At 39.4% G+C, this 13,473-nt stretch overlaps 1 protein-coding gene across 2 annotated transcripts; it reads left to right on the top strand.

Moving 5' to 3' along the window:
* The first annotated feature begins 281 nt into the window (after window positions 1-281).
* ptgs1 (prostaglandin-endoperoxide synthase 1) lies at window positions 282-10,770 on the top strand. 2 transcript variants are annotated; one of them, XM_080468376.1, is made up of 11 exons: window positions 282-396; window positions 512-586; window positions 2,732-2,848; window positions 3,481-3,621; window positions 4,206-4,349; window positions 4,421-4,602; window positions 4,928-5,011; window positions 5,803-6,049; window positions 7,523-7,809; window positions 8,845-8,992; window positions 9,527-10,770. In XM_080468376.1, the coding sequence occupies exons 1-11, from the start codon at window positions 390-392 to the stop codon at window positions 9,874-9,876; spliced, it is 1,782 nt and encodes a 593-aa protein (XP_080324502.1). In that variant the 5' UTR covers window positions 282-389; the 3' UTR covers window positions 9,877-10,770. The 2 variants fall into 2 exon arrangements, with proteins under 2 accessions (XP_080324502.1, XP_080324503.1); XM_080468377.1 differs by having other exon boundaries at window positions 2,761-2,848; window positions 9,527-10,204.
* The last annotated feature ends 2,703 nt before the right edge of the window (window positions 10,771-13,473 follow it).

Raw genomic sequence — 13,473 nt, 5'->3', positions numbered from 1 at the left:
CAGGACAACTTAATTGTATCTATGATGCAGATACAGGATAATTTAGAATGAAAAAAAAAAGAAAAATAAGACAATCACAAAAAAATAATCAGCTATACAGCTTCTGTCTCATTGCTTAGTTTGCAAAAATGTCATCATCACATCTGAATAGATGAAATGAAAAGACTTGTCAGCCAGCTGCAGAGGGTTAGCATACATTCGCCTTAAGTCTAAATGGAGGAAGTTGAGGAAGCAAAGTTTCCTCCTCTTCTCAACAGTTTGTGACACAAGCCTGTCAAACCACATCAGTGGGGTTGCTGTGGAGAGAGGACGGCTGCTGCTCAACTGTCTCTGCAGAAACAGAGTGACACTGTGAAGTCCTTCTATAGATGACTCCAATCTGACTGAGGATGAAAGGTGAGTCCTGAAATAATTCCAATAAACAACTGTTGACAAATTCTGATGTTTTCACCTGAAGTTACAGTGAGATTGCAATGACTTTAGTTTTTTTTTTTTTTTTTTTTGTAAATAGTGTTTGACTTCTTATTCCTTTGGGTCATCCTCTTGCTGCTGGAGAGCTCATCATGCGCAAATAACTCAAAAGTCGGTAAGTTGACTCCAACTGGTGTTATGATAATTTTATAAGTTTGGACATTTACTAAAAGAAAATTACAGATGGAAGTCACAGAAAATCCTTCATTGATCACAGTTATCAAGAAATTAAGAGTTATTTTAGTTCTTACCACAGAATAGTCACTGATAATTTTAGAAAACAACTCCTGTATTACTAATGAAAGAGGAAGCCAAGGTAAATTACCACCAGACAAACAGAAGCAGCAGCAGCAAACATTTGTACTGTTTATAGAGGTAGGGTGGGACTCACTACAAGGGACATCCAAACTACTGGATGATGGATTCAGGCGCTTGGATTAAATACAGATAACTGTACAGACATGCACAGACTGATGCATGACATTGGCACTACACTGGTCACTGGTTGGATCAAATATCTGGCAACCTTAATTACGATCTTTCCACCATATATTGTGTGGCAAACCCTGGTTGAGCATCAGGATACCATTGTGTTGGGAACATCTTTATGGGCAGTTCGCTCTCAATAATGATTAATAATTATCAAAGTTAGTTACAAATTGATAACAAAATCTGATATTCATCAGGAACCACCTGTTTAACAGGAAATTAGAAAAGTGTTTATATCAGTCTCATAAAATGTCCTAAACTATTAATTCGGAATTTGAATAAATTGTTAAGTTAAATACAATTAACAAAATTAATCCTAAAGTCATGGTGCACAGAAGAGGTCAACATATCATGCGAGAAGAAGAAGAAGAAGAAGAAGAATTTAAGCGTGGTAGGAAGTAACCGCCACAATCAAAATTTCCCCTTTTGGAGCGCAAGCCCTTGTTGGCGATACCAGTTTGAAGAAAGAGCCCAAAGGAAACAATTTTGCCACTTTCACACTGAGAATGTTCAAATTTCAACTGCAACACCAATATACATGTTTTAACAAGGAAAATTAAAATTCTCGGGTGATTACTCCTTTAAGAAGTATTAATTTATAAATGTTTTCCTTTGAGAAACCGAAATCTATTTGTTTTTACAGCTGAGTGAGAATTGTCACCTATCTCATTCTGCAAGACTCACAAAGAGGAAAACACTGCAGTGTTGCATTATCTCAGTGTCTTTATGTGTGAAGAGTGTACAGGAAGTTTTATTACAGCTTCTTGTTGAAGATATGGGGAGGAGGCTGGGCTGGTTGCGCAGACACACTGACCTTTAATGTAAATGTCTTTCTGTAAAGAGATAGTATTCTGGGTTAAAGGGGACACATCCTCTCGAACCTCCAATTTTGGAACCAGAGACAGAAACAGGCCACTCACACCGTGCAACTGTGTCTCCTTGTAATCACTCTCTTCACCTTTTAATTAATCTGTTTTTTGTAGACGTTTCAGTGCTTCTTCTTTTTGGTGGATTTGAACCTCATTACAGTATTTTCATATATTCCCTCCTTGCGGTTCACATTGTACTTGTTTTGTAAATCCTCGTTTTGAATTTGCAAGTGGAGTTTTTGTAGCTTTCCTTGCTTTATTTTGTAACAGTTTGTAGTTGTTTTCAGGGTAGTTTTGTGTTTTGAATCTCATTGGAAATAATCTATGACGAGGTTGAGGTAGCTCCATAGTTCTTTAACCCAATGCTTTAGGGATCCTTTTCTGAACCTCAGTTTATTTACTTGCCATTTGGCTTCCATCTAACTAGTTTGGAGATTTACAACAGCCATCAATACACTTATAGGAACACAGATGAGTAATTGTCCCAGCAACAGTACTCTAATTATTTACGCAAAATGTAAAAATGCTTTGACTCATTTACTTGAGTGAAGGGGAAATGTCAAGTTCAGAGATGTACTTGAGTACAACAGTAAATAGTGACATGGCACATGCATAATATTTAGATGAGGAGAATTATTACAATTTCACATTTTAAAGCATTGCATCTTTGACATTTTAAGAAGAAACCATTGTAAATTACAAACACACACACACACACACATGCAGATGAAACTTGTGCAAAAAGAAAGAGAAAAAAAAAAGAAACCTGTGCATGTGAAGTGATTCACAAAGCACACGTCTTTAGGCTGCAGGAGAAAACTCATGCATGTTCAGGAACAATATGCAAAACGCCACTCACCAACATGAGACCTCATATAAATTGTAATTATCTGTTTTTCCAGTGAATCCATGTTGTTACTACCCTTGTCAGAACTCAGGAGTGTGTGTGCGGTTCGGGAATACTTCCTTCAAATGTGACTGCACACAAACTGGCTTCTATGGAGACAACTGCACTGTCCGTAAGTATGGACACATTTCTGACTTCATGGTCTATTGACCTAAACACCGCACTCCTCTAGTTTGACCTGATGGTATTCCTGTTTTTTTTTCATCAATCCCGTGCTTCTGCATTTTTGCATCAACATTGATTGTTTGAGTTCACTTCTTGAAAATCATACTGTAGCAGTAGAATATGCCACCGTTAGGTTCCCCCACAGAATCACTAAACGAAAACCCACACAGCAGCATAGCCTCTCTCAGGCTCTTCCATGTGTCTCTGTGCTCCCGCCTGTCACACCAAGTGTCTGGCGGCTCCTCCTTTTATGGGCGGAGAGGTGAGGCAGCACACCTGATTCCTATCAGGGGTTTAATCACCTCTCTGCCACACATACCAAAGCCATTGATTAAATTGATACAAACTTTGGTATCAAATTATCAGTTTACTTTCAAAAGTATATGAAGAATCATTCACATTGCAATAAAGTTGTCAAGTGTGCTGTCAGTGCACAAACCATTGTACTAAATATTGAAGTTCACAGATAAAAGTCTCAGTAAATCAAGAATACGATTTCACTGAATTTTGAAATTGTATAATATTGATATATGTTCCCTTAAGATGTTTAAACGTGTTTATTTGATCTGTTTTGTGCAGCGGAGTTCAGGACGAGAGTTCGTCTCTCGATGAAGCCAAGCCCTACGACGGTCCAGTACATTCTCAGTCATTTCTACTGGTTCTGGGACATGGTCAACAACTCTTTCCTGAGAGATGTATTCATGAGATTAGTGCTGACAGGTAGGTGAAATTATTCAAACCACGAGGATTCCTCAATCAGCACACTGACAAATCAGTTCAATTAAATAAATTGGGGTTTAATTTCATTAAATCAGTTTGGTGCAGTCCGATATAGTTATATTTATGTCACGTCAATTATGTGGGGGACAACAGATCTCAAGGTTCCAGGTCTACAGTTATGGATACTCGAGAAGAAAGCACGAATTAGAGGAGCGAGACAAAAGGTTAGTGACATGCAAAAGTGAGATATAAGGAGTGAAGAGAGGAGGGAATTGAATTTGATCTTGCAGAAGTCTAAACCTATAACACACTAAGCAAATGCTCCTGGTTGACTGAGGTAGTTTGAAATGTAAACGTTAACAAATAGTAAAGTTAAAAATCTGATTTTGAAAGTAGAGAATGTTTTAGCCTCCCTAACTGAGAGATGTTCGACACACCCTAACTCAAACAGTGAAGGAATCAGGGACGGCCTTGTACATAGGCTTATATCACTTTGGCACGTCATAGCTCACAGTCCTTGCACTATAGAAAGAAAACCTTTGAAATCATCAGGAAATTTGTTAACGTTCACCATCTTCCTAAAGTCAGGAGTCACCTGATTCCAAGCCCTCCAACCTACAATACCAAATATGGATACCTCAACTGGGAGTCATACTACAACACCTCCTACTACACCCGGATCCTCCCTCCTGTACCTGAAGACTGCCCTTTACCCATGGGCACTAAAGGTGAGAGCCACGCCAACGAGTCTCCGTGAGTCTCGGTTTGAGGAAAGTGTCACACGTGTCTCTCTCTGCAGGAAAAGCTGTTCTCCCTGAACCCAAAGTGTTGGTCAAGAGGTTTTTCAAAAGAAAGAAGTTCAGACCGGACCCCCAGGGAACCAACCTGATGTTTGCCTTTATGGCTCAACACTTCACACACCAGTTTTTCAAGACAGACAAAGGAGTGGAAGGAGGTTTCACCAAAGCTTTAGGACATGGGGTGAGAGACACAATACTTAGTGGACACATAGTGAAAAAATAAAGCTTAACTTTAGACCAATGAGCAGTGACTGACAGCACATTTCTTGGAAACGTTTGTGTCGTCCCAAATCCTACATAATATTACCAACTTGAACAAACCTAGGCTTTGTTTATGTAGATTGTAGGTGGTGTCATTGGTGGTGCTTCCTTTCCCAGCAATTTAAGTTCAGCAAAACTACCAAGGATACCATTCACTGAGAGCCAGGTTAAAACCCCTTCCCGGCCTGACTGAGCAGTACAGAGGACTGAGCAATGAAACTTTATGTTTTTCCTCAATTTCTCAGGTCGATGCGAGCAACATCTACGGAGACAATCTGGTGAGACAGCTTCAACTTCGTCTTCTTGTGGATGGAAAACTGAAATATCAGGTAATCAAATAATGTTTTTCTATTTGTAAAAAGGATTTACTTACTGTACACACAACTGGTGGAATTGAGGATTATATTGGACAGATACAGAAAACATTTGCATTGTTCATGTTTTTTACATTAGACACTGACTCCGCATGGCCATTAGATGTGAACTTTATTTTAAAATGTTTATTGTGTTGTACCCCTTTAAAGGCCTTGTATTCTTTCTGAATTTCATCTGGTGCTTTTCATTTTCCCAAGAGGTTGACTTTGTAAGAGAGCATGGTGTTTTTTTCCTCAAACACCAAGATCTTAAAATCACAAGCCAGTAGAAGTGATAGAGTTCCCAGACTGTAGTCCTCGTGTGAACAGATTTCAATGCACACAAACTCAGAATTTTGAAAATTCCTGTTTGCACACAGTGTATGTTATTTTTAGTTGATCACCTTCAAACTAAAGCACAAGCTATTTGCGTGAGCCTGCAATTCAACATGTTTTTCAAAGATTCTCATTGGATCAGTCTCTTAATTTGATAAAGGTGAAAATTGACAGCATGAGTACAAACTTAATTATCATTGCAAACGTGATTAGACTGATTTTGAGGGGGGGTCTTGCTCAGGGTCCCCCAGGGCATGTGGCGAGAGCGCTAACAACTGCTCCACGTATCAGATCAGTGAGGCCGTTGTATTTTCTATGATTTGGAAAGCAGACTGACAAGAAATGTCACTTTTATGAAAATAGAGACAAGAGAAAGGGTTGTCCAACAGATGAAAATGAAATTGACCTTCATTCTTGTTCTTCTTCCTCAGCTGATAAATGGTGAAATATTCCCACCAACAACAGACGAGGTCCCTGTGTACATGCAGTACCCCAAAAGTGTTCCCCCTGAGCAGCGCCTGGCCATCGGCCACGAGGTGTTTGGCCTCCTGCCGGGTCTCACCATGTACGCCACCATCTGGCTGAGGGAGCACAACAGGGTCTGTGATATCCTGAAGGCTGAGCATCCCACCTGGGATGATGAGCAGCTTTTCCAGACCACTCGGCTCATTATCATCGGTGAGTGGATTTGGTAATGGAAAATGTTGGGAATTGTGATGTCTCTTGCATGAACAACATGAAAAAACCAGTCAGGAGTTGAGAGGCTAAACACATTACATGCTATGATAACGAGCGTACTATGGTGCATATTGCAAAAACTGTTGCAAATGTTTTTATTTTTGAAGAAATGTATTATTGTGCCACTCAAATGAGGCAATGTGATGCAAGGGACAATGTAAATTACATCAGGAACCAACACAACAAAATAATAATGACTGTTATTAGTTGCTATTCAAGCTTTGGCTTGAGAGCATTTCCTGCTGTTTCACAGTGAATAAGAAGCAGTCCAGCGAAATGTTAAATTTGTGGTTAAATATATTAGCGGATGAGGATATTTCTCCTGTCGCTGATACTGTGTGATAATAAATATGATATGCAAGCTGACTTCCGCTTAATTGTGAAAAAATGTGTAACACTTGTATAAAATACTCAATAACCAGATATACCCATTTTAAATAAAGCCTAATAGTTGTACTAGTCTAGTGCTGGTTTGACTGTTGAGCAGTGTGAAAATGTTTTTAAATATTCATTCACAAAAATCTCACTTACAGTAAATGAGAAAAACATCGATAATGTCAACAATTTACACTATTTCACGTAAACTAAAACACACAGTCGCTTGGGTTTTTCTCAGCTGCATGAACTTCAGCTTTCTTGTGATATTTGCACCGTAACTGCTGAGCATTTGTACAATATTTGCACATTGTTGGGAAAGTATTTGCATGGCATTTAAAGTCTTTGGGCAGTATGTACAGTCTTGCAGGAGGTAAAGGTTTGCAGGTGGGAGATTCTTCAAAATACTTCGACCATTTGTCATCACCGAGCTGAGCAAAACACCTTGAGCAAACAATCCTTGTGAAGTTCGGATGATTGTAAATGTGAAAAAGAATTTCTATTATTTCAGGTTTGAAATGCTGATGCCTGAAAAACAGTACAGCTATGAAGGAGGTGAATAACAATACTATGCCAGAATAGCCCACCTGGCTTGGATATGTTTAAAACCCACGGCTTGCAGGGATTTCAAAATAAAATTGATATTATCAACATACACCCATTAAATTTGTTAAATACTGCAACTGCAAAATGTTGATGATATAAAACTGCGGTTTTCAAAGTGTGGTCACGTTTCAGGGTGGCACAGCAGCAGCAATATATATATATTTTTTAATTGAAGCACATATTTTTGTGAATTAAATGGAGGTGTATGGACATATGGATGAAATTCTCATTCTGCCAAACATCTGATCTGAAACAAACTTTTGTTGGTCACATTTAGCTTCATGTTTGTAGCCTCACGTAGGCTTCTGAATTCAACTCACTTAATGTGATAAGAAACTTCTTTATTGTCACAATCAGACCTAAATAATCACTTACATCTGAACATGAGACAAGAAATGTTTCATTAAAGACATCAACCAATTTTACCAACAGGTGAGATTATGAAGATCATCATCGAGGAGTATGTGCAGCAACTGAGTGGCTACAGACTGAAACTCAAGTTCGATCCTGCGCTACTGTTCGAGGAGCAGTTCCAGTACGGTAATCGCATCGCCCTGGAGTTCAACCATCTCTACCACTGGCACTCGCTCATGCCCGACAGTTTCCTCATCAACGGCACAGAATTCACCTACTCGCAGTTTTTGTTCAATACCTCCATCCTCACGCATTACGGTGTGGAGAAACTGGTGGAGGCTTTTTCTCGACAGCCTGCAGGACAGGTAATACTACACAAAAGTCCACTATTAGGAGTTTAGTTAAGGCTGATCAGGTTTAGTAGTACATATTTTCCAAATGGGGATAATCATGCCGCAGATAACAGATGAGACTCAGTATAATTGTGTAAGACTTGACACTTAGTTGATAATGAAAAATGCCCCTGAAATGTAAACGATGAAATTACAGTAGGATGTTGAAATGCTTAGCACCATTGTCTCACTACAAGAATACCCCTGATTTGAACCTCTTGGTCTCCCTGTAGAGTTTGAGTGTTACGGACGTGCATGTAGGGGTTCTATTTGGGTATTTATTTGGTGTTCAGTCTATAGGTGGTAAAGTTATTGCCTGCTGTAGTGTTAATCCTGCAATGGACTGGAAAAATGTTCAGCATTTCCCTGCTTGAGTGCTGCCTATAGGCAGGGGTGCCCAACCCCGGTCCTCGAGGGCCCCTGTCCTGCATGTTTTAGTTCTCTCCCTGTTTCAGCATACCTGAATCTAGCTGAAACATGTAGGACAGGGGCCCTCGAGGATCGAGGTTGGACACCCCTGGTTTAAGGGAAGTCAAACTTGTGTTCGTGATGTCAGCCGTACAAGATTGCGATATGACTCATTCTGTTAACCGAGAAACAGCTTATTAAATGACCACACCAGTGAAGACTTCCCCTCGCAGTACTTCCTAAATGAGTGTCCGTATGCTCAGATACAATCTTCCATCATCATAAGAGGCTTACATAGTCCTATTCATGTTTGCAAAGAGTCCACACTCACGATCCAGATCACTACGTTATATTGTTATATTGGTGCAAAAAAGTGATTACGGTCAAATTTGTTAAACAAGCTTGATTTGTGTTTGTTTGTTTGTTTGTGTGTGTGTGTGTGTGTGTGTGTGTGTGTGTGTGTGTGTGTGTGTGTGTGTGTGTGTGTGTGTGTGTGTGTGTGTGTGTGTGTGTGTGTGTGTGTGTGTGTGTGTGTGTGTGTGTGTGTGTGTGTGTGTGTGTGGTGTGTGTGTGTGTCCTTTTGTTTTTGGTTATTTGTAGATCGGAGGAGGTCGTAACTCCCATGAATCGCTGCTTATCATATCGGAGAAGGTCATTGAAGAGTCCAGAACGACTCGCATGCGGCCTTTCAATGAATACAGAAAGAAGTTTAATTTGAAGCCTTATGCGTCCTTCTCTGAATTCACCGGTGAGCTGCGATCACGATGCTTGTTCTTTTGTTATGTTATGTTGTACACGTAGGTAAGATGCAGAGGATATAAGAATATCTGCAATCTGACATGGGAAATTATGAATTATGAAATGCTGATTTTATGAAATCTCTCTGAATCCATGGCTCTTCTCACAAATGTAAGTTTATCTTGCAGCTTGTAGTGATTTGACTCATGACCCCGATGAAAGTAAATTAGAAGTTAGAACAATTTGTATATACTGCAGAAAATTGAACAAAACCTCCCACACGGTTATCTATAAAAGAACAAGGGAGGATTAAAACACACCAATATACAGAGAGAACATGTGATAATACAATACATGTAAAGTGAGGGGATTCAATGTCAGGATGCCAAACATTAAAACCAGATTATAACTAAATAATTGACATTTACTTTCACTTAAAATCTAGAGGTGTGGTCTGACCACATTAGTGTACACACTGGATTAGAGAACATAGTTCAAGTGTAACCCTTTAATCATTTACCTGATTTTACTTTTTTCCAAACAGATGATGTGAAAATGGCTCGAGGTTTAGAGGAGCTCTATGGCGACATAGACGCTCTGGAGTTTTACCCCGGCCTGCTGTTGGAGAAAACTCAACCCGGCAGCATATTCGGACCGAGCATGATAGAGATGGGTGCCCCCTTCTCCCTGAAGGGCTTGCTAGGAAACCCCATTTGCTCCCCTGACTACTGGAAGCCCAGCACCTTTGGAGGAGAGACGGGCTTTGACATCATCAAAACTTCCACTCTGAAGAAGTTGGTGTGTCTCAACACGAAGTGGTGTCCCTTTGTCGACTTCCACGTCCCTCCTAATGAGGAGCCTGGAGAACAGACAACCCCACCCCCTGAGCTTTAATCACCTGTTAATTACACATGAATGTGCATTTTCAGAATGATTGTATTATGACTCGGGGCAGGGAAAAAAATCAACTTTAATCATAACAATTGGAATTCAGTGCATAGAAATCCTGCCTGCAGTTAATGAGGTCCTGCACATGGAAGCAGGTCCACACCCAAGCTAAATTGGTTGAACGAAGTGTTGACTATTGGCACTTCAAAAGGCAGCTTCTCTAAAGCTAGAAAAGTTTTCAATGCAACGTTTGTCACCTTTTGTGAAAGCTTTATGACTTGGTGCATTGCTATATTGGAGCAAAACAAAAAGTGATTAAAATTAATTTAAATGCACAGGTTTGACTTGTGTGTATGTGTACGTGTATGTGTACGTGTACGTGTACGTGTACGTGTACGTGTACGTGTACGTGTATGTGTATGTGTATGTGTATGTGTATGTGTATGTGTATGTGCGTGCATGCGTGCATGCGTGCGTGCATGCGTGCATGCGTGCATTCGTGCGTGCATGCGTGCGTGCATGCGTGCGTGCATGCGTGCGTGCATGCGTGCTTGCGTGCTTGCGTGCATGCGTGCTGGGTACAATTTTATGCGGCCAGTCTGATAACGATGCACAAGGCCTTTTCCAAAATGTCAGTTGTCTCTCAAGCGAGGCATTCACACGTACAGTGGTGTTTGTGGTTAATCTTGAAGAAAAGCACACTTTGCAAAGTCACATTAGCTGAAACCACTCATGGCATTTAGACTATGGCCTGCATATGCCACAGGGCGAATAATGGTGTGTCCACTCTCAAATTAGGGGCTTTCCTTTTTTTTTTATAATGACATACTGTCATATCATAGTGCTAAACACGGTAAACAAACAACTGAATAAAATAACATTCACATTTGGCAAAATGTGACTTAATGTGTCACTGTGGTTTATTCAAATGCAAAACAAACAACATGAATAGGAATCTTTACAAATTCATCAACAAAACAAAAAAACTATCTTGGTATCTTTCGTGTGTTCAATTCGGTATTTCAAAACACCAAATACTACAATGTCCATAAGCCATCAGCGTTCCCAGGCACTCCAGACAGATAAAATAAAGATATTCAAAGAGTATGGGGGATATTGCTTTATTAGTGGAAGATAGACAATAACAATCTATCAAACATACATGCCAGTTTATACAGATGAATCTCAGAATCCTGAGACAGCAGAAACAAAAAGGAAATAGTTTAAACAAAGAACAACCTTGCTTAGTCAAGAAATTGTGTAAAAAGTTTCTTTTTATTTAAAGTAAATCTACTAGAATTTTTTTTTTACCAGTGTGTTAACCATGAGAAAGCGACAGGATGCAGGGGGTGGTAGAGCCCAGCCAGCCTTACTTCTACAGTTCACTTCCACATTTTCTTAACATCACAACTTCCGATCGATCTTCAACAAGCACTGAAATTATAAATGCTGAGTCATGGCAGCATCACCTATTCAATAAATCCTCTCACCACACCAGCCGGCCCCTCACGGTCAATTTAACTGAGCTATACCGGAAAACAGCTTCTATCCCGGCTGACTGTGCAGGTGAGGCCAAATATAATCACACACTCACTTTCAAATTAGAGTCACCAATCAAACACATGCATGAAGATCTCAGGTCAAACTAGAGGAGTGCGGAGCTTAGGTTAATAGACCATAAAGTCAGAAATGTGTCCATACTTACGGACAGTGCGGTTGTCTCCACAGGAGCAAGTACGTGTGCAGTCACATTTGAAGTGTTCACGAACCGCACACACACTCCTGAATTCTGACAAGGGTAGTAACAACATGGATTCACTGAAAAACAGAAAGATAATTATAATTGATATGAGGTCTCATGTTGGTGTGTGGCGTTCACACATTGACCCTGAACATGCATGAGTTTTCTTCACCCATAAATAATAAACGCGATTTCTCAATATAGTTTATTACCACTCAATCCAATATGTCATTACACATCTATTCACAGAGACATTTCAAACGATTTACTCTGTCTGTGACAAGATCTAATTCAAGTAAAGCACTGAAGCAGTTACCTAACTAAACCTGATTTGAATACTTCAAATGAAGTATTCAAATCAGGTGATGTGGGAGTGTCGGTGCTGAACACACAGCTGACATTCACCCCTCATAGTACAATACTGCTTCATGTACAATATGAAGACAGTCCTTGGGAGAACATTTCAAGTAATACATAAATTGTTTACTCAAGAGCACAACTCTTTTATTATTTATGATAGCTGTGATCAATGAAGAGTTTTTTGTGACTTAAAAAAAGACAATCGCTTGTAAAAATTCATGTATTATTTAATAAATGTCCAAACTAATAAGATTATCATAAAACAAGTTAAAGCCATCAACATGTGCTCTGTTGCGATGAGAAAACAACTCACCAACTTTTGAATCACGTGCACATGATGAGCCTTTTGGCAGCAACAGGATCACCCAAATGAAATAGAAACTCATCACAATATCACTGTAATTTCAGGTGAAAACAAAAGATTTGGTAAAAAGTTTGTCAAGTTTATTTCAGGACTCACCTTTCATCCTCACTCAGATTAGAGTCAACTATAGAAGGACTTCACAGTGTCACTCTGTTTGTGCAGAGACAGTTGAGACAACTTCAGAGATATTCAGAGACAACCTTTTTAAATCTGATCATTCCAGCTGGAACGGGTGAGGAAGCTGTTGCCATCTGTTGCCAACTGTTCAATATGACAGGTAGGAGTAAATAAGTTCATACTTTCTTCTCCTTTTCGTTCATTCAAATGTACATCAAGTGGATTGTGTGGTTTCTTTGATTTGGTTTTATTCATGTTAATGTTTATTTTTTCTTTCTTCCTTTTTTCTATTTGTATTTTGGAAATAAAGATTCATTCATTCATTCATTCATTCATTCATTCATTCATTCATTCAATATACCCAGTTTGCTTTTATTGATGAAAAAAAAAACCATTTAAATCATGAGCATTGTTGTTATATTACATTTTGATGGTTGACGTGAAAGGAAACAGGTTAAGACCAAGTGGTCTTTTCAAAGAGCATCACCTCCCCCTGCTGGTAATTTGGCGTAACCACACTTACACGTTGCGTTAAGACGGCTTGCTTTGCAAATTCTACCTACACCAATAAATGGAAAATATCCAAGACCTCATCAACATTCCTCATTATTAATTTTCACTTCCTCCTTTGTATCAAACATGAAATATTTGGTGACAGAGATGTGGCGGCTGACTTTATCTAATGTTCAATGTCAGAATTCAGCAATGGAGAAGCTGAGGTTGTTCCTCATACAATAAAAAAATTGTACGACTATACTTATCTATCCATTTATCCTTTATCCCACCAAGGGCTTCAGAGCCCTGGAGCCAATCCCTACTATATTCAAAGGAAGGATACATTATGGACAGGTCTTCAGTCCTCCACAGGACAAACAGACAGTTAGACATTCATTGAGGAAACGTTTGAGTCACCGATCACTGACCAGATAATCTTACTCATACTATTGCAGTGAAGAGACAGCATTAACCACTACTCTATGATGCACATGATGACATTCACATTTGATAGAAAATGAATGAA

Source organism: Lipophrys pholis (genome assembly GCF_963383615.2).
Source record: "Lipophrys pholis genome assembly, chromosome: 7".
Lineage (NCBI taxonomy): Eukaryota > Metazoa > Chordata > Actinopteri > Blenniiformes > Blenniidae > Lipophrys > Lipophrys pholis.
The sequence above is the reverse complement of the archived record's forward strand: the minus strand, read 5'-3'. Positions and strand labels throughout refer to the sequence as shown.

Coding starts and splice junctions, on each gene's coding strand:
- ptgs1 (XM_080468376.1), top strand. Junction 2,849..3,480: donor TGGAGACAACTGCACTGTCC/GTAAGTATGGAC, acceptor TGTTTTGTGCAG/CGGAGTTCAGGACGAGAGTT. Junction 6,050..7,522: donor CACTCGGCTCATTATCATCG/GTGAGTGGATTT, acceptor TTTTACCAACAG/GTGAGATTATGAAGATCATC.